Genomic DNA, 20,893 nt, shown 5'->3' with positions numbered 1-20,893 from the left:
GTCTGGGAGGATTCAGGGTGAGCTCAGAGGAACCATGACTGACAGTCGGGGATGCACATCGGAATACTGTCCTTTCTGGCTTCCATGTTAAGGACTCATCCGTGTTAACCTTGATAATGGTCTTGAGTCATCTCTTACCTGTGAAGCCTCCTCCCCTGTTACCCATGGCCTGTTCCTTCTTCATAGTACACACCACCTAGGAGTTCTGGCATTTATTTTTACCAACACATCTCCAAATATGCACATTCATTTTGGTCTCCTTATCTGTTCCTTCTTACCAACCCTGTTGTAATTTTTTTGAATTAGTTTCTCAGAACTCATTATTTTCACAAGAACTCCTCAGTTTGACTCAATTTCCCCTTGTGCTTGACAGCTGCTGTCTTCATCTGGCTTCTCCAAAGACTAATAACCTTAAACTTATGTTAACCCAGCTCCTTCTACCCTCCTCCTATCAAGATTTACTCCTTTTAAAATCGGGCCTCACATCTTTACACGCCTTCATAGTTCTAGTGATTTTGCATCCAGATTATTCAAGAGACCCCTGCCTCTATTTTCTCAACTTTTAAAAAACTACTCTCTAAAACCTGTAGTAGCTTTCAGTTGCTACCAAATTATAAAGACCTTTTGGTTACTCTTCTAGGTAACTGACATAGATAGCCTACAGGACAGTTGTGCACATCTTAATTTCACCCATCCACAATATATGCCTGTCTCAAAGCCATTTCTTTCAGCTTTGGAAGCAAATGCATAACCTCTGTCTTTCAAAACACTCTAGACCTCCCTATTGCTGTAGGCTATAAATTTCTCTAATCCTGATTTTGTACCTGTTACTTCAGTCACTGCCACATTACCCTTAGCACTTGTTAACTGTACTTCTGTGCAACTTTAGTTTATTATTAAATGTTTCCCACAAATGTTTCACTGTTAATTCTATTTAAATGAGTTCTGTTCTTTAGACAGCTCTTAGTACAGCACTCACTCCGTAACTGCTCAGCATATTCTCTGGCCATGAAAAACATTTCTGTAAGAACTTTCTGCAAATTTAGTTTCTAAAGCCAGTCATTGTTATATCCAGAGGCCACTGTATTGCTTAACTTGGTTAAAAGTCTGTTGAGCTTGTTCAAAGTTTAGTAACATGAATCTTTTGGTTCCAGATTTCTTGTTCCCAATTTATATGATAAGGATGTATACAAATTATTGTTTTCAAGTTATTCTGAGTTATTGTCATTTTGAGGATTTTTAAACGTTTAAAGGCAAAAGGAAACTCTTTGTATATGAGGTAATCACAGGTGAGGTTTTTTTGTAAATTGTACTTTGGAGGCAGCTCATGAGAAACCAGGGCTGGGGCCAGGACTCGGGTGTTTCTGTTTTTTTAATGGAATTTTTTAAAATTTGAATATGCCTTGGCATGGGGCTTCCCAGGTGGCAGTGCAGGAGACAAGAGACGTGGGTTAGATTCCTGGGTTGGGAAGATCCCCTGGAGGAGGGCACGGCCACCCACTCAAGTATTCTTGCCTGGAGAATCCCCATGGACAGAGGAGGCTGGTGGGCTTAGAGTCCATAGGGCTGCACAGAGTCCGACACCACTGAAATGACTCAGCACACGTGACTTGGCATGGATATTAGTTCCCCAACCAGGGATCAAACCTGGGCCATTGGCAGTGAAAGCAAGGGCCCATCAGGGAATTCCCCAGGACTGGACTACCAGGGAATTCCCCAGGACTCAGGTCTTGATTACTAGAAGACTGTGAACTACGCTAAAAACCTGAGATTATACATGCCCGTCACCCTGATTTTCATAGAGGTGTTGAGTGGCCTGTACTTTTCCAAGCAGCAAATCCACTATTATAGGCAACCAGGATATAGTTCAGACTTTAGTAGCAGATGACTTCTGAAAACTGTCTGAAATAAAAAATGGGATGATAAACATTAGGTCTTATTTTCAGTACTTGCTTTGTATTATACATCATGGTTGGGGCCTACTATAGGGTTGACCAGGAGGTCTCACAATCACAGCTTCCTTCGCATTTAGACTTGTGACAAGGCCAAATGAGATAATATAAATGCATTCACAACTGAGAGGCATATCATTTAAACTTAACAGTCCATTAAGGATTACATTTAAAGAAATCTTGTAATAAGCGTATTAATTTTATTATTGTATTTATATTATGTTCTCTTTTCCCCAGTGAACAGTTAAAAAAATCTACAAATGTTCAAGTACTGTCACAATTTTAAATACAGGATCCTCTAAGAGTGGTCTGTACTGCTCTGAAACTCTTAAGAGACCCTAACTGTTGAATGTATTACAGGCATTATAGGTTTAATCCTTAAACTGCCATGTAAGGTAGGGACTGTTATTATTTTAAAAATTACAAAATTAAGCAGTGGTTGAAAGTCACATAGCTAATAAATAATGGCCAGGACTCAAATCTAGGACTCAGTCCACCATTTATTCACCACCATATAATGCCTGTTATATTGGCCTGACCTTTTAGTTAGGACTAACCTAATGATAATATGATAGGTTTAAAGGCAACTCCTTAATCAATATTTGTACATCCAAGTACATATGTCTCATCTTTCAAAGCAATCATCATGAAGGACCCTACTTTTATTCCAGGGACACAAATGTTGCTTAGAACTCCTTTGACTCTTGTTCATTTATTCCACAAATATTTGGTGCCTATGAAAGGCACTTTAGCAGGGCCTGGAAATAAAATGGTGAACAAAACCAGCAACAGTTCCCCACCTAATGGACCCAAGAGCCCAGGATGGAGACAGAAGAAATACAAAATTGCAAATGTGACCAAGTGCTGGATGGAGGAGGCCTGTGAGGACGTGGTGTGGTCAAAGATTATCTTCCTTTTTGAAGATACCTTCAGACAGGGATGCTGAAGGTAAAATCTGCAGGATCATCAGGAGTTACCAAAGTAAAGGGAGAGGGAACACAGAGGGCACCGAGTGTGCAAAGACCCTGGAGACTTAAGGAGCAGGGTGGAGAAACTAGGGGAGGCCAGATCAGGCATGGCTGTGTAGGTCTTGTAGAAGAGTTCTGAATTTGTCCTGAGAGACCTAGGACTTTAGCTGGGGATAACCTGACCAGTTCTTCATTTTAAGAGCATCACTTTGGCTGCTTCTGCGGAGAGCTGAGTGGATGCTGGCAGACAAGTTAGGAACTGACTGCCATGTTCCAGAACAGGGATGATGGCACTGGGCGGACAGTATTGGTGATAGTGAAGATGGAGAAAGGGCTTGAATTCGAGGAAAAAAAAATTAACAGGCAAGTTTGTTTGTAGATTCTCAATGGTAGCAAGTGAATCTGATTTTTGGAACTAATAGAAATTCAGAACCAAATCTACATAAAGCATGATGTACTTGCTTGCTCGCTCAATTTGGCTTTGATAGTTTTCTTTAGGGTTCCATAAAGGTATTAAGCAGTGGCAGCATCATTTAAATTAATGCACAGCCAATCCTAAATGACTACTTTGAATTACATAGATTTCTTCTTCCTTAAAAATAAAATTCAAATATATTCTTAGGCACAGTTCTTGTCATCAACACATAATGGCACTGAAAGATACAGATGATGCTTAATTACATAAGCACAAAACTAGGTATAATTTAAGTGTGACAAGTCAGCCTTAAATGCAGAAGAAAAAATATAAAAAATGCTTACCTGAGTCTAGGCAGAATATATTAAAAATCAACCTTTCTCTAGGTCTATAGTAAGCCAAGTAACTTACATGCTCACAGTGTTTTCCATAGTGATTACTTAGCCATGGGAAAAAAAAAATCCTAATGGTATTTTAATTCAAAATGATTTAGTAATAAATTTGTACTGTCCCTCCTAAAAATATAGTTTAGTGGAAAAGATAATTTTAAAAAACATTTTAAATAGAAGAAATATTTATCAACTTACATTAATTAAATGAAAAAGATCATTAATTTTCATAAATCAATTTATTTAGAATTACAAATATTAAGAATAAAAGATTTATGCATTTCTTAATTAAACGTAACAGTTTAGCTAAATATAAACTCTGCACTAAAGTTCTGCAGTGGCACAATACCAACAAAGAATATGGAAGCATTTTTAAACTATACAAAAATTTCAAATGGAAAATAATCTTCAGTTTTATTATACATTAACATATAAAAAGTCTCATTTTATGAGACATCTAAAAGAATCAAAGCCACTTCTACAGCTATATCTTAAACTCCAAATCTGAAAACAATTTATTATATTTTGACTTTATAATATTCTATTAAAACAGAGAAAATTCCAAATACACACTTTTTACAAGATTAACATCTTAGGCAGGGTTTTCCTTAAAAAACCGAAAACCAAAAAAGCCCACAACCAAATACAAACCTTTTTTCTCCATTTTCTAGCACTGGCTATTATATTTGTTTTCCTTATAAAATTTTTTTACTTTAAAAATTGTGTAACTGTTGGATTTTAACCAGTAATCTGGTTCAAAAATTGTGCAAATAAACAAAAAAATATGAAAATAGTGTGTTATCAGTCTTTTGAAAATAAATCCCATAACAATAGCACTTTTTGCCCTGAATTGATGGGAAAAGACATGCCAAATCCATTTGCTGAAATTTAGCATCTTGCAGTAATGTTTCTTTCCTGCTCCTTCATTTTCTTTCAACAGACAAACAACAAAGGTTTCTTTTATAAATTATGATAAATTAAAATATTTATTATTATAAAATGATCTATAGAACCATGTCACATTGCAAGTATATATCATATATACTTGTAAAGTCCGTATTTCCCACCTATATTCCAGTGGCTTCCTAAAAATGAGGACTTCCCATATCTCATGATGTTATCTTTTGAAGACTGAAGTGGTGATCAACTAAATGAACTGGAGGTGTAATTTTCTAGATGGAGTTTCCACATTGCCATGCATAATGCACAAAAGACCATGTTTCTTCATGTTCTCCACTGCAGTAGTTGTCTGCCTGGGTTGAGCTGAATTCATGCACATTAAAAAAATGGTCAACATATTCTTCCATGAAATTATGTTATGTTCAGACATTTTCAGTTTAAAAATACTTGCTAATAAACATATATAACATAAGCAGTGCTACTGCAGCTGAGTAATAAAATAAAAATAAATATAATGCTGGTCAGCAATGCTGGTTCAAGAAGCAGTAGAGTATATTAAAATGCCTTATTTGGAGATTTAAATTTTCCTTGTTTTCCAGCAGATAGGTTATTTGGTGTTGGAAGCCTATATAAAGGAAGAGAACTTCACAAAAACAATGTCCTATGCAGTTGGGATAATTGAATCTTCTATTCAGTCTCTGTTGGTGTTATTTGCTGCAAAGGCATGTAAGTTTCCCATCTGGCTCAGGCCGCTCTGAATATGTGCAACATGAATTTCTACATTATTCTGAAAGCAACTAAAGAAAGAAGAAACATGGTTAACTACTTTATCTCACAAAATTAAGAAAAACAGTTTTTCTAAAAAGAAAAAGCTCAATTTCAGTTAGGAAATAGCTAAGATAACAACCCCACATAAGTAATATATCTTCCCTTTACATTAGCCATAATTCTATTTCAGTAGTAACTGAGAAGGTATGCTTGAAAGAAGCAAAGAAGCCATGGGAGTACTGGAAAGAGAGGATGGACAAATCTCTCTCTGGGGAAGACTTACTTCAAAGTTAAACCTCTATGCCAAACCCAAACCTAAATATTATATGTCTTTTGATTCCTTTATATAAAAAAATCCATCTGAAAATCCTGTCAATAGACTGCATATAAAATGAAAGCTCATTTACAATTTACTTAAAGGATAAAAATCATGACTAGTTCATAAATATGTACAATTCTTACAGTACTTATACTGGAAATCACTATGAATTTCATATAAAAATAGAGTACATCTAATGAATTACCTGATATTAGAAGCATCTATTGTACTCTTGATATCATTTAGTGAATCTGTAAGTGATTTAAATTCAAAGGAATTCAAGTCTCCTCCTTCTGCTAGACACTAAAGAAAAAAAAATATTTTTCAAAATTTAATTGTACTTCGAATACAGACAAAAACTCTGCTCTAATATACAGTTAAATTTTTTAGCACCAAATTAGCAGTTTGTTTAGGTGTCAAAATGAAGAAAGTATTCTTAATATTTTCTCCAAAAGGTCCTCTGAAATTTACCTTAATTTGTAATAAAATAGCTGTAAGCCTGGAGATTAAGTCTGTCAGATTTTCATTTTCAACACAGGGCTGTCCTGTTGAGGAATTTGCATGCCGAACTATTTCCTGTGCTTCTTCCTCACACCTTCGTCTCATGTCTGTTGGCTGATCTGCAGGCTGGAGCCCTTGGTCTGGAGCAAGCTGAATACAGATGATTAAAACATAAGATATACATTCATAAGGCCATGATGATTTCTGTGTGTTTGTGCCCTGTTTTCAGATTAGGATTTTTATAAAAGTAGCATTTGTATAACAAAAACAATCTCACTCTTACCTTAGAAATTTTTTTTCCTCTAACAGTATTTATTTTTTATTTGTTTTATGTTTTGGGTACCTTTTAATTTTGAGGTACTTCTAAAAAAAGAATAGAACAAAAATTTCTTGATAACCTTTTACCCAGATTCACTAACTGCTTATGGTTTACTGTGTTTGAGTTAACATTTGACCTTTCTCTGTATATAATTTTTTTTCTCTTAACTATTTGAGAATAAGTTCCAAACACTGTGCCTCTTTACTCCTAAATACTTAATAACCACACAGCAATGATCTGATCACAATCAGGAAGTTTAGCACAGACATAATACCATTTTCTAACAGTCTATATTCAGATTTCATCAACTGTCCCAATACCTAGCTACTTTTCCCCCTGAATACATCTGGTTGTCCTGTCTCTCTAGACTCCTTTACTCTGGAACAGTTCCTCAGTCTTTCATAACCTTGATAGCTTTGAAGAATATCAGCCAAATATTTTGCATAATATCCCTCAATGTGGGTTTGTCTGTTTCCTCTTGATTAAACCTAAGGTAATAGGCCTTTGGCGGGAACACCACAAAAGTGATATTGTTCTCAGTTCATTGTGACTAGGAGGCATCTGATGTTTATCTGTCCCACTACTGCTTATGTTATCTTTGATCACTCGGTTAAGGAAGCTATGTGCCTCCATTAGCACAGAGAGCTTCCTTGATAGTTCTTACAGCAGCACACCGCTCCACTATGGGATGCGCCATAAGTTATTCAGCCAATTCCCTATGTATGGGCATTTAGGTTACTTCTAATATTTTCTGTCAGTATCACTGCAATGAATAATCTTGTCTTCTAACACTTAACATTTTTTTAAACTGAAGTATACATAAATATATAATACTCCAAAGGTAGCCACCATCCTGACTTTTATATATATATATTATAACACAATACAGAGCTATATATTATTATATATATTAGTTTTTGCTGGCTTTTGAGCCTTACATAATATGAAATTATACATGATATATTCTTTTGTGTCTGACTTCATCTGTTCAATATTTGCATGTTCTCATATGAACAAATATGTTCACACATTCATTCTTATTGCTAAGAATTCCATTGTATATTATATGATAATTTACTGATTCATTTTAGTATTGATGGGTATTTGGGTAATTTCTAATTTTTGGCTATAATGAACTAATTGTGATACTATGTATGTTCTAGTGTCTATCTTTTGGTAAATACATGTTCATATATCTTTGATATATACACAGAAGTGGAATTGTTTGTTCTTATTTTAAAATTAATATTGTACCTCCTAAGAGCTTTGTGAAAATTAAATTAAATTTACTCCATTAGGAAATGAGTATCACATATGGCCTTGTGTACGCAATGAGATACAAAAGGACATCCACTTCTGCATGTTTTATGCCATCTTGGGCTGCTTGGTTTGCACGTCTTGTGGATGGTTGCTAGTCCAGAGGGAGAACTCTATTTGCTAGGATGACACATATTGCTATGTAGGTAAACGACAATTATCAGGAAAATAAAAATAATAATGGATGGCTAAAGGAATGAGCAAAACATACTCAGAATTTAGTTAAAGCTAATCGCAGTTCATTTCCCTCAGTTCAAGTGGACTGATATCAACAAAAATGGCAGATCTTTGGGACTCAGTGATGAGGCTAGTATCATAAAAAGCTGCTTATCTCACATCACACACAGATGTGGTTGTAAATAACCAATGCTGTGCTTAGTTGCTAGGTCATGTCTGACTCTGTGAGCCCATGGACTGTAGACCACCAGGCTCTTTTGTACATGGAGATTCTCTAGGCAAAAATATTGGAGTGGGTTGCCATGCCCTCCTCCAGGGGTGCTTCCCAATCCAGGGATAGAACCTCTCACACTGCAGGTGGACTCTTTACTGTCTGAGCCATCAGGGAAGTCCTAGACCCACGCACTTATGGTCAATCTACAACAAAGAGGCACAAATATACAATGGAAAAAGGTAGTAGTCTCTTCAGTAAATGGTGCTGGGAAAACTGGACAGCTATATGTAAAATAATGAAATAGAACATTCTCTCAGTTCAGTCGCTCAGTCGTGTCCGACTCTTCGCGACCCCATGAATTGTAGCACGCCAGGCCTCCCTGTCCATCACCAACTCCCGGAGTTCACTCAGACTCACGTCCATCAAGTCTGTGATGCCATCCAGCCATCTCATCCTCTGTCATCCCCTTCTCCTCCTGCCCCCAGTCCCTCCCAGCATCAGAGTCTTTTCCAATGAGTTAACTCTTCGCATGAAGTGGCCAAAGTACTGGAGTTTCAGCTTCAGCCATCAGTCCTTCCAATGAACACCCAGGACTGATCTCCTTTAGGATGGACTGGTTGGATCTCCTTGCAGTCCAAGGGACTCTCAAGAGTATTCTCCAACACCACAGTTCAAAAGCATCAACTTTTTGGCACTCAGCTTTCTTCACAGTCCAACTCTCACATCCATACATGACCACTGGAAAAACCATAGCCTTGACTAGATGGACCTTTGTTGGTAAAGTAATGTCTCTGCTTTTGAATATGCTATCTAGGTTGGTCATAACTTTCCTTCCAAGGAGTAAGCGTCTTTTAATTTCATGGCTGCAGTCACCATCTGCAGTGATTTTGGAGCCCAGAAAAATAAAGTCTGCCACTGTTTCCACTGTTTCCCCATCTATCTGCCATGAAGTAATGGGACCAGATGCCATGATCTTTGTTTTCTGAATGTTGAGCTTTAAGCTAACTTTTTCACTCTGCTCTTTCACTTTCATCAAGAGGCTTTTTAGCTCCTCTTCACTTTCTGCCATAAGGGTGGTGTCATCTGCATATCTGAGGTTATTGATATTTCTCCTGGCAATCTTGATTCCAGCTTGTGCTTCATCCAGCCCAGCATTTCTCATGATGTACTCTGCATATAAGTTAAATAAGCAGGGTGATAATATACAGCCTTGACATACTCCTTTTCCTATTTGGAACCAGTCTGTTGTTCCATGTCCAGTTCTAACTGTTGCTTCCTGACCTGCATCCAGATTTCTCAGGAGGCAGGTCAGGTGGTCTGGTATTCCCATCTCTCAGAATTTTCCACAGTTTATTGTGATCCACACAGTCAAAGGCTTTGGCATAGTCAATAAAGTAGAAATAGATGTTTTTCTGGAATTCTCTCACTTTTTAGATGATCCAGCAGATGCTGGCAATTTGATCTCTGGTTCCTCTACCTTTTCTAAAACCAGCTTGAACATCTGGAAGTTCATGGTTCACGTATTGCTGAAGCCTGGCCTGGAGAATTTTGAGCATGACTTTCCTAGTATGTGAGATGACTGCAATTGTGCGGTTGTTTGAGCATTCTTTTGCATTGCCTTTCTTTGGGACTGGAATGAAAACTGACCTTTTCCAGTCCTGTGGCCACTGCTGAGTTTTCCAAATTTGCTGGCATATTGAGTGCAGCACTTTCAGAGCATCATCTTTTAGGATTTGAAAGAGCTCAACTGGAATTCCATCACCTCCACTAGCTTTGTTCATAGTGATGCTTCCTAAGGCCCACTTGACTTCATATTCCAGGATGTCTGGCTCTAGGTGACTGATCACACCATCATGATTATCTTGGTCGTGAAGATCTTTTTTGTACTGTTCTTCTGTATATTCTCGCTACCTCTTCTTAATATCTTCTGCTTCTGTTAGGTCCTTACCATTTCTAGTCAATCTAATTACATGGACCACAGCCTTGTCTAACTCAATGAAACTAAGCCATGCCACGTAGGGCCACCCAAGACGGGCGGGTCATGGTGGAGAGGTCTGACACAATATGGTCCACTGGAGAAGGGAATGGCAAACCACTTCAGTATTCTTGCCTTGAGAACCCCATGAACAGTATGAAAAGGTAAAATGATAGGATACTGAAAGAGAAACTCCCCAGATCGGTAGGTGCCCAATATGCTGCTGGAGATCAGTGGAGAAATAACTCCAGAAAGAATCAAGGGATGGAGCCAAAGCAAAAACAATACCCAGTTGTGGATGTGACTGGTGATAGAAGCAAGGTCCGATGCTGTAAATAACAATATTGCATAGGAACCTGGAATGTTCGGTCCATGAATCAAGGCAAATTGGAAGTGGTCAAACAGGAGATGGCAAGAGTGAACGTCAACATTCTAGGAATCAGCGAACTAAAATGGACTGGAATGGGTGAATTTAACTCAGATGACCATTATATCTAATATCTAATCCTGTGGGCAGGAATCACTCAGAAGAAATGGAGTAGCCATCATGGTCAACAAAAGAGTCTGAAATGCAGTACTTGGATGCAATCTCAAAAACAACAGAATGATCTCTGTTCATTTCCAAGGCAAATCATTCAATATCACAGTAATCCAAGCCTATGCCTCAACCAGTAACGCTGAAGAAGCTGAAGTTGAATGGTTCTATGAAGACCTACAAGACCTTTTAGAACTAATACTCAAAAAGATGTCCTTTTCATTATAAGGGACTGGAATGCGAAAGTAGGAAGTCAAGAAACACCTGGGCTAACAGGCAAATTTGGCCTTGGAATACAGAATGAAGCAGGGCAAAGGCTAATAAGAGTTTTGCCAAGAGAACACACTGGTCATAGCAAACACCCTCTTCCAACAACACAAGAGAAGACTCTACACATGCATATCACCAGATGGTCAACACCGAAATCAGACTGATTATATTCTTTGCAGCCAAAGATGGAGAAGCTCTATACAGTCAGCAAAAAAAAAAAAGCTGACTGTAGCTCAGATCATGAACTCCTTATTGCCAAATTCAGACTTAAATTGAAGTAAGTAGGGAAAACCAGTAGACCATTCAAGTATGACTTAAATCAAATTCCTTATGATTATACAGTGGAAGTGAGGAACAGATTTAAGGGACTAGATCTGATAGAGTACCTGATGAACTATGGATGGAAGTTCATGACACTGTACAGGAGACAGGGATCAAGAACACCCCCATGGAAAAGAAATGCAAAAAAGCAAAATGGCTGTCTCATGAGGCCTTACAAATAGCTGTGAAAAGAAGAGACGCGAAAAGCAAAGGAGCAAAGGAAAGATATAAGCATCTGAATGCAGAGTTCCAAAGAAGAGCAAGGAGAGATAAGAAAGCTTTCTTCAGCGATCAATGCAAAGAAGTAGAGGAAAACAACAGAATGGGAAAGACTAGAGATCTCTTCAAGAAAATTAGAGATACCAAGGAACATTTCATGCAAAGAACATTCTCTAATACTATATAAAAAATAAATTTAAAATGCATTAAAGACCTAAATGTAAGACCAGATACTAGAACACTCTGACATAAATCACAGCAATATTTTTTTTGATCCATCTTCTACAGTAATGAAAGCAAGAGCAAGAAAAAACAAATGGGACCTAATTAAACTTAAAAGCCTTTGCACAGCAAAGGAAACCATAAATAAAAAGGCAGCCTACAGAATGAGACAACATGTTTGCAAATGATGTGACCGTAAGGGATTAATTTCTGAAATAAACAAAGAGTTTATACAGCCTAATATCAAAAAAACCTAAAGAACCTAATCAAAAAATGGGCAAAAGACCAAAAGAGACATTTCTCCAAAGAAGACATTCAGATGGCCAACAGGTATATGAAAAGATGCTCCACACTTCTAGTTATAAGAGAAATGCAATCAAAACTACAAAAAGTTATCACCTCACATCAGTGAGAATGGCCATCATCAAAAAGTCTACAAATAATAAATGCTAGAGAGGGTAGGTACAAAAGGAACCCTCCTACACTGACGGTAGGAGTGTAAATTGGTACAGCCAGTACAGAGAACAGTATGGAGGTTCCTTAAAAACTAAAAACAGTTACCATTATGATGTAGTAATCGCACTCTTGGAAAAGATGAAAACTGTAATTCAAAAAGATACACGGACCCCAAAGTTCATAGCAACACTATTTACAATAGCCAAGACACAGAAGCAACCTAAATGTCCATCAGTAGAAGAATGGATAAAGAAGATGTGGTATAAGGAAAAAAAAAACAAAGCACAGGAATATGTGGTACATATATACAATAGAATATTACTCAGCTGGAAGAAAGAATGAAATAATGCCATTTACAGCAACATGGATGGACCCAGAGATTATCATACTGAGTGAAGTAAGTCAGACAGAGAAAGGCAAATATCATTATGATAACACTTACTTGTAGAATCTAAAAACATGGTACCAAAAAAAGGATCAAAGAGTGATACAAATAAAACTTTTTACAAAACCAAAATGGACTCTCAGACATAGAAAAGAGGACATAGAAAGGATTATCAGTGGAAAAGGGATGGGGGAAGGATAAATTAGGAAGGTTGGATTAACAGATATACACTACCATATATAAAACAGATAAACAAGGTCCTACTGTATAGCATAGGCAACTATATTCAGTAATAATCTATAATGGAAAAGAATGTGAAAAAGAATATATGTCTCTGAATTACTTTGTGTATACTTGAAACATTGTAAATCAACTGGTCTACAAATAATAAATGCTGGAGAAGGTATGGAGAAAAGGAACCCTCCTACATTGATGGTAGGAATGTAAATTGGTAGTCAGTATGGAGAACAGTATGGATATTCCTTAAAAACTAAAAACAGAGTTACTATTATGATCAAGTAATCCCACTCATGGAAAAGATAAAAACTTTAATTCAAAAGGATACTTTTTGAATGCTAATTCAAAAAACTCTACTTCAAAAAAAAAAAAAAGAGTGGCTTTACTGGAAATATACAACCTCTAAGAATGTAAATGCTGGAGCATACTAAACTCATCACAATCATTTCATTCTTCCTGTAAGAAACTCAAATTTTTGGTGAAACTGGTGAACCACCTTCATACATATAATTATATGTGCATAACAATAATGATAATTCACAAATAATCCTATAATGTATGTGACTGCAGTTCAAGAATCCATAGTTCTAATGTAAAGTTTATTTTTTAAATTTCTATTTATTTATTTTTTTGACTGTGCCTCATAGCCTGTGGGACAGAATTAAGAGTAATTATTTTTTTGGATGTTTCTAAATTATTTTAGAGAGCTATAATCCCTCAAGGTCACACCCCCACAACTTCATACAAACTACCTACCTCATAGCAGTACTGTTGAACTTTATGCAAAACTTTGTTTAGGTCCTTGTTCAGTTGTTCAAGCTCTAAAACAATCGTTGCATATCTCCGTTGAAATTCAATGCCAATGGGCATGGAATATGATTTCTGAGAAGGAAAAAAAGTCAGATTTTGATAAGGTTTTTTTTTTAACAATGCAATTTCAACGATCTACTAGGATACTGGACTTATTAAAAATAGACAAACAGGCTATTAAAACAGACTATGCTCAATGTTATACTACTTATATGTGATAATGGTATTATTGTTATTTAGGTGATTGTTCTTAGGAGTGTCATGATGTCTGTCATTTACTTTTTAAAAAATAGAGATTGTACAGAGAGAGAGAAAGAGTGTGTGTGCAAGACAGATTAAATGAAGCAAAACTGTTGAATCTATGTATGTTTCTTATAGAAATCCTTCAACTTTTTAGTAACTTTATCATTTTCAAAAATAAAAAGTTGGTAAAAAATTATATATATTCATTTGAAGTGTTCTAGTTATTTAATTGATTCTCCATTTGGACTCAATTCAGTATAGCATAATGGATAACAGTTATGGGTGCTAGAATCAGATTACATGTTCAAAACCCAACACTATTACATACTAGCTGTGTGACTTTAAGCAAGTTCCTTAATTTCTCTGTGCCTGTTTTCTCATCTGCAAACGGGGGATAAAAGAACTTCTATCTAATGAGATTATGGCAAAGATTAAATGAAATAATATACGGTAGCATATTGCCTTCCACATAGAAAATATTCATTAAGTATCCGCTATCACCATTGCCATCATTTCGTATCTGCTTCCTACCAGTAAGTGTAAATGGACTTTGATTCCATTTCCTTTCCTGTCTTCATAACACCTCCAATAAATTACACTATCCGTTACACTCCAGCTACAAAGGCTGCAATGAGACTTCTTTAGTCAAGCCAAATTGAACCACACTTCTGGTTGCCACAGGATTTCTGAGAAAGCAGATCATCATGCACTGGGGAAACAAGTACAATTAAGAAAGAAAAATGTGCCTAGACTGGTAGGGACAAACTACTTACACTAGTAACCAATCACAGAGTTTTAATTTGAGCTAACAGAAACCTGGCGATCTTGTTCAGCCTTGTCATTTTACAGATGAGAAAACAGGCCCAGGAAAGTTAAATGTTTTGTTCAACAGCACACACTATTAATAATGTACCAGGTACATTATGTTTAAGAGAATCTCACAGAATCCTTACAACCATCCCAAGAAGGATACTATAATTATCCCCACATTACATATGGAGGAATCTGAGGTCCATGTACCACAACCAATAAGTGGTAAGCATGCAAGATCTGAAGGTAGACTGCATCAGAATTCCTCCACCATGGGATCTGATGCAGTGAAAGAGGAGGAAGGGAAACAATGTCACAGGGAGATAAGGATAAGTCATTTAAAGATTATTTATTTCATAGTTAGTTTTTAAACTGAGGTAAATTGACATACAACATACTATTAGTTTCAGGTGTACAACACAATGATTCTATATTTATATATATTGCAAAACAATCACTACAAGTCTAATTAGCATCTGTCACCATACATAATTTTCCTTGTGATGAGAACTTTTAAGATTTACTTGGCAACTTTCAAATATGCAATACAGTATTATTAACTATAGCCACCATACTGTATATTACATCCCTATGATAGTTATTTTATAACTGTAAGCTTGTACCTTTTGATCCCCTTTACCCATTTCACCCTACCTGCCCCTCTCCTCCATCAAGCTCTGGCAACCACAAATCTGCTCTCTGTACTTATGAGCTTGGTTTCTTGTTTTTTTGTTTGTTTGTTTGTTTTTTTTTTAGATTCTATATCTAAGTGAGATCATACATTATTTGTTGGAAAGGTAAGTTCTATAATAGGCTTCGCAGGTGGTGCAGTGATAAGGCATCTGCCTGCCAATGCAGGAGATGTAAGAGATGTGGGTTCAATCCCTGGGTAGGAAAGATCCTCTAGAGTAGGAAAGATCCTCTAGAGTAGGAAATGGCAATCTGCTCCAGTATTCTTGCCTGGAAAATCCCATGGACGGAGAAGCCTGGTGGGCTATAGTTGATGGGGTTGCAAAAAGTTGAACACAACTGAGCACACACATACAAGTTCTTATACCGGCCCAGAGTCACACCCAGTACATCCATTGGTGATTCCTGAATTCCCATTCCTAAGCTTTAGTTTTTGTGGAGTTAGGCCCACTCTATCAAAAAATTAGTATTTCCTATGCAAGGATAAACAGGACATGGTGAGTTTAACTCCATTTCCCTGTTGGCTGGACTGGGGACACAGTTTAAGTTTAATTTGGTCAAATTTTTTTGAGTGTTAAGTGTGTATTGTGGCAGACTCAGAAGTAGTCAAAATTATTAGAGGGTGAGGGTATCAAAAGTCTTGAGCCTCAATTTTGTGTTCAACATATTCATGAGTTATTTAAATAAAGACATACAAGGACTTTATCTACAGTGAAATAACAAATGAATCATTTTCGAAAAGAATCCTAAATGAAACAGATATCATCCTCTTCAAAATTATCATCTGCTTGTATCTCCAACTTCTCAAATATTGCTGGAGCCCCCTCTTTTGAAACTGCCCTCAAAGTCTTCAGCACTTCTTTCTGAATATCCTAAATGAAGACAAGTATTTCCCTTATGTTTTAAAATGGTCAAATAATTAAGTACTAACACAGAAAATAGAATAATAAATGTACAAGAATGACTAAAGCCATTTTGAAAAAGGACAAACAGGGAACTCATACTGGCAGATGGCAGATTAAACTGTGGAACTGGCATGGGTAACAAATCTTCCAATGGAACAGAACAGGAGGCAGTCTTTAATATATGGTAATTCCTATATGTATATGTATATGTATGCTTGTGTATTTATTCATACATGGGAATTTAGTATACAATAAAGTTGCCCTTTCAAATCAGTGGGGAAAAATAAACTATTATTAAATTGAGACTATGGCTCTTTGTTTGGGGGTAATAAATAAAGGAAATCTTTCTGCAGAAGTTCTTAGAAGTGCAACTGCTAAATCAAAGGGCTTGTGCATTGTGCATTTTAAATTTCAATAGATACTGACAAAATGCCCTTCGCAGAAGATGTACTAATTCATTTTTAAGAATGCTTATTTCCCCACATTCTCACCAATAATTAAAAAAATTTTTTTGGCTGCGTGGTGCTTGGTGGCTTCTCTCATTTTGGAGGCTGGGCTCTAGAATGTGCAGGCTCAGTATCACCGTAATGTTTTGTTACAACTTTTAATTTTTTTGCTAATTTCACTAAAAAGTAGGATCTTTTTTAACTGTTTCTTTGACCACCTTTTCAAATGGGGCTTCTCAGCTGGTGCTAATGGTAAAGAATCTGCTTGTCAATACTGGAGATATAAGAGACCTTGGTTTGATCCCTGGGTCGGGAAGATCCCCTGGAGGAGGAAATGGCAACCCACTCCAGTATTCTTGCCTGGGAAATCCCATGGACAGAGGAGCCTGGCAGACTACAGGCTACAGGTTCACAAAGAGTCAGACACGGCTAAGCAACTGAACACACACACACATACACACCCACCCCTTTTCACATATTTAAGAGTCATTTGTATTTTTTTTTCCTATGAACTATCTATTCACATTTATTTCATTAAAAAAATTCTTAGCTCAAGATCTTAAAATTACTCTCCTAATCACCTCTAGAAGCATCATAGTTTTGCCTTTCACATTTAGATCTAATGTGGCAGTCATCTGGCTATGTTATGAGATTTATCTCCCTCCCCACACGGATATCCAGTTAATCCAGCACCATTATTTCAAAGACCCTTCTTTCCCCACTGCTCTGCAGGACCACCTTTTCATAGATCAAGAGTGTGCACACATGCAAGTCTATTCCTGGGCTCTCTATCTGTTGCATGGTCTATTTCTCTGTTGGGCCAGTAGCACACAGTCTTCAGAAACCCCAGCTTTGTAGTAAGTCTTGATATACAAGAGTAAATCATCCTACTTTATTGCAGTTCCACATAAATTTTAGAATCAGTTTATCAGTTTGAATGCACTTATGCATACATGTGCACACACACACATGCAAAATTCACATGAGATTTCATACAATTTATGGATAAATTTAATGAAAATGACTCTTCAAAAAATAGTTTTTGAAATCATGACTATCTCTTTTTATTTAGGTCTTCTTTAATTTCACTCAACATTTAATAGTTTTCTATACAGAAGTTTAATATATCTTATATCTATATCAAGGTATACAGTTTTAAATGGTATTTTTTGAAATTTCATTTTTAACGGCTTATTGCTGATAGCAGAAAAACAACTGCTTAAAAAAACTGACCTTGAATCTTACAACTTTGCTAAACTCACATATTAATTCTAATAATTTAATTGCATATTCTTTTACATTTTCTAGGTACACAACAACATCATCTGTGAATAAAAGAGTTTCATTTTTTCCTTTCCAATCTTTATAGCTCTTACTTCATTTTGTTTTATTACATTGGCTAGGCGCTCTAGCGTACTATTAAATAAAAGCTGTGATTGTAGGCTCCCTTATCTTATTTCCAGTCTTAAAGAGAAAGTTCTTAACATTTCACTAATAAGTATGATACATGCTATGTTTTCTTGGTAAATATTCTCTATCAGGTTAAGGAATTTTCATTCTATTCCTAGTTCGATAAGAATGTTTGCTTTTCCACCATGAAGAGATGTTTAATTTTGTAAGATGGTTTTTATGCATCCATTGAGATGATCTTGTGGATTTTTTTTACTTTTTCTGGGGGGGTGGGTGGGGCATGCTGCACAGCTTGTGGAGGTCTCTGTTCCCTGACCAGGGATTGAACATGGGTCATAACAGTGAAAGTCTGGAATCCTAACCACTAGGCAATCAGGGAAATCCCCTTCTTTACTTTCTTACATTGTAAATTACACTTAAAAAATTTTTTTTGAAATTAGTAAGTGATTAGCTTTAACAGTCTTATCTGTTAGTCTTTTAAACAAGTTATCTAAGGCAGTTTTATAGTTCATTTAAAGGTGAATAACACATTTTTACAACTTGGATACTTTATAAAACAGATAAAAGGAAAACTGCATCAGACCTGTCTTTTTTTTTTTTTTTTTCCAGATTAGGGACCTCATTTTGTTTCTTTCTTTTTTTTTTATTTTACCTTATTTTACTTTACAATACTGTACCGGTTTGGAAAATAGCCTGGCAGTTACATAAAAGATTAAGGAGAGGGTTAACATGACTCAGCAATTCCACTTTTAGATACATATTCATAGAAATGAAAATATACATCTACACAAAAATCCATACGTGAACATTCATAGTCATCTTACTCGAAATAGCCAGAGTGGAAACAACTCAAATGTCCCTCAACTGATGAATGGATAAATAAAATGTGATACATCCATTCAATGGAATATTATTTGGCAATAAGAAGTACTGATACATGTTACAACATGGATGAACCTTCAAAACATTATGCTACTTGAAAGAATACAGTCACAAATGATTACGTATCACACGATTCCATTTACATTAAATGTTCAGAACAGCTGGAGAGAAATTAGATTATCGGTTGCCTAAGTTTGGGGTGGAAACTGATTTGGGGGAAATGAGGAGTAGCTGCTAAAAATATAGGTTTTCTTTTTGGGATAATGAAAACATTCTAAAATCAACTCTGATGATGCTTGCACAATCTGTGAATTGAACCGTAAACTAAATACCACAAAACTGTCCACATAAATGGGTGAATTGTATGGTATGTGAATAATATCTCAATAAGGTTATTTTAAAAACCTATCCCTTTAAATAAGTTATTATAATTAAGCATGGTTTCCTATCCCTCCTATATAATCAACTAATGAGCTTTTAGGCTGTCACATACAGGTTGAGTGTGGCACACAAAATGGACTCTTTTTTTTTTTAATGTATTCTACTTTCAAATTAATAAGCAGATTTCTGCAGAGATTCATAATTTCAAAAATAAAGAGGACTAACAATCATGATAAGACAATGCTGAGAACATATTTGTAAAAGAACAACCTTCATAGTGGTGATGGAGAGAGGGAAGTACAGAGAAAACAGTATCTAGAGTTTTCCAAAGCCACTAATACAGTTTTAAAAGTGGTTTAAACAGAACTGTCTAGGATAAATCCCCTTCCCTACTTCTGAATTATTATTAATGTCCATGTATGACAAGACAAATTTTCAAAGTGGAAAAGCAATGATCAGAGACTGACTACTTTTATACAGTAGATACTACACTAGTAGTATCAAATCAATTCAAATCTATTTTAGGAAATTCCATACACTAATTAATTTGTATGTGGATGTTCTGTATATGTATTTTAAAAAGGTTTTGATAGTCCAAAATCAAAAAGGTATACTGAAGTTAATAAGCTTGGACAAACCTTCACTGACTTTAACATACTATATAATTAGGTCAAGAAAAGGTAGTTCAAAACTTTAAATCTAAAAGAACTTGACAAAAATTCCTCAGATGTATGACTGAAAACTTTTTCCTTGTTGTATCATAAAAGTGACTAAAGTATTTTAAAGTAATTTTCCTCCCTTTGCTTTGCAAATTGAAAGTCTCAACATTTAATTTCATATTTTGACAAGTTTGCTTTTGCTGGGTAAAGTAAGAGTGAGATAAACATTTAAGTGTTCCAAAATTGAAGGAGACTTTATCAGACCAATGTTCCCATTTTTAATAAATTCCATCAAGAAATAAATTTGTGTCTCCATTAAAAAAAAGTCCCAAAATAATAAATGCTGGAGAGGGTGTGGAGAGAACTTGGGAACACTCCTATATTGTTGGTAGGAATGTAAATTGGTACGGCCAGTATGAAGAACAGTATGGAGGTTCCTTAAAAAACTAAACTAAACCATACAATCCTACAATCCCACTCCTGTGCAGAGAAAAACATGGTCTGAAAGAATACTTGCACCCCAATATTTGGTGCAGCACTGTTTACTATAGCTAAGGCATGATAGCAACCTAAATACCAATGAACAAAAGAATGGAGAAAGAAAATATGGTATATACAATGGAATAGTACTCAGCCATTAAAAAGAACAAAATAATACCATCTGCAGCAACATGGATGGACCCAGAGCTGATTATACAGAGAAACAGAAATATTGTATGATATAGCTTATATGAGGAATCTAAAAAGAAATGTTACAAATGAACTTATTTACAAAACAGAAACAGACTCACAGACTTA

The 20,893-nt window shown here is 35.9% G+C and overlaps 1 protein-coding gene across 1 annotated transcript in view; it reads right to left on the bottom strand.

Moving 5' to 3' along the window:
- Nucleotides 1-3,941: 3,941 nt before the first annotated feature.
- The window catches only part of LIN9 (lin-9 DREAM MuvB core complex component), an 87,916-nt gene continuing 70,964 nt past the window's right edge, over nt 3,942-20,893 (bottom strand). Inside the window, exons 12-15 of the mRNA XM_040263657.1 lie at nt 13,616-13,741; nt 6,183-6,362; nt 5,917-6,014; nt 3,942-5,421 (exon numbers count right to left, since the gene is read on the bottom strand). Of these exons, the coding sequence (XP_040119591.1) occupies nt 5,316-5,421; nt 5,917-6,014; nt 6,183-6,362; nt 13,616-13,741 (510 nt within the window). The 3' untranslated portion in view covers nt 3,942-5,315. The remainder of the gene's footprint in view (nt 5,422-5,916; nt 6,015-6,182; nt 6,363-13,615; nt 13,742-20,893) is intronic.

Source organism: Oryx dammah, unplaced genomic scaffold (assembly GCF_014754425.2).
Source record: "Oryx dammah isolate SB20612 unplaced genomic scaffold, SCBI_Odam_1.1 HiC_scaffold_21, whole genome shotgun sequence".
In the NCBI taxonomy this organism is placed as follows: domain Eukaryota; kingdom Metazoa; phylum Chordata; class Mammalia; order Artiodactyla; family Bovidae; genus Oryx; species Oryx dammah.
This window is presented reverse-complemented; position numbering and strand designations above follow the sequence as displayed.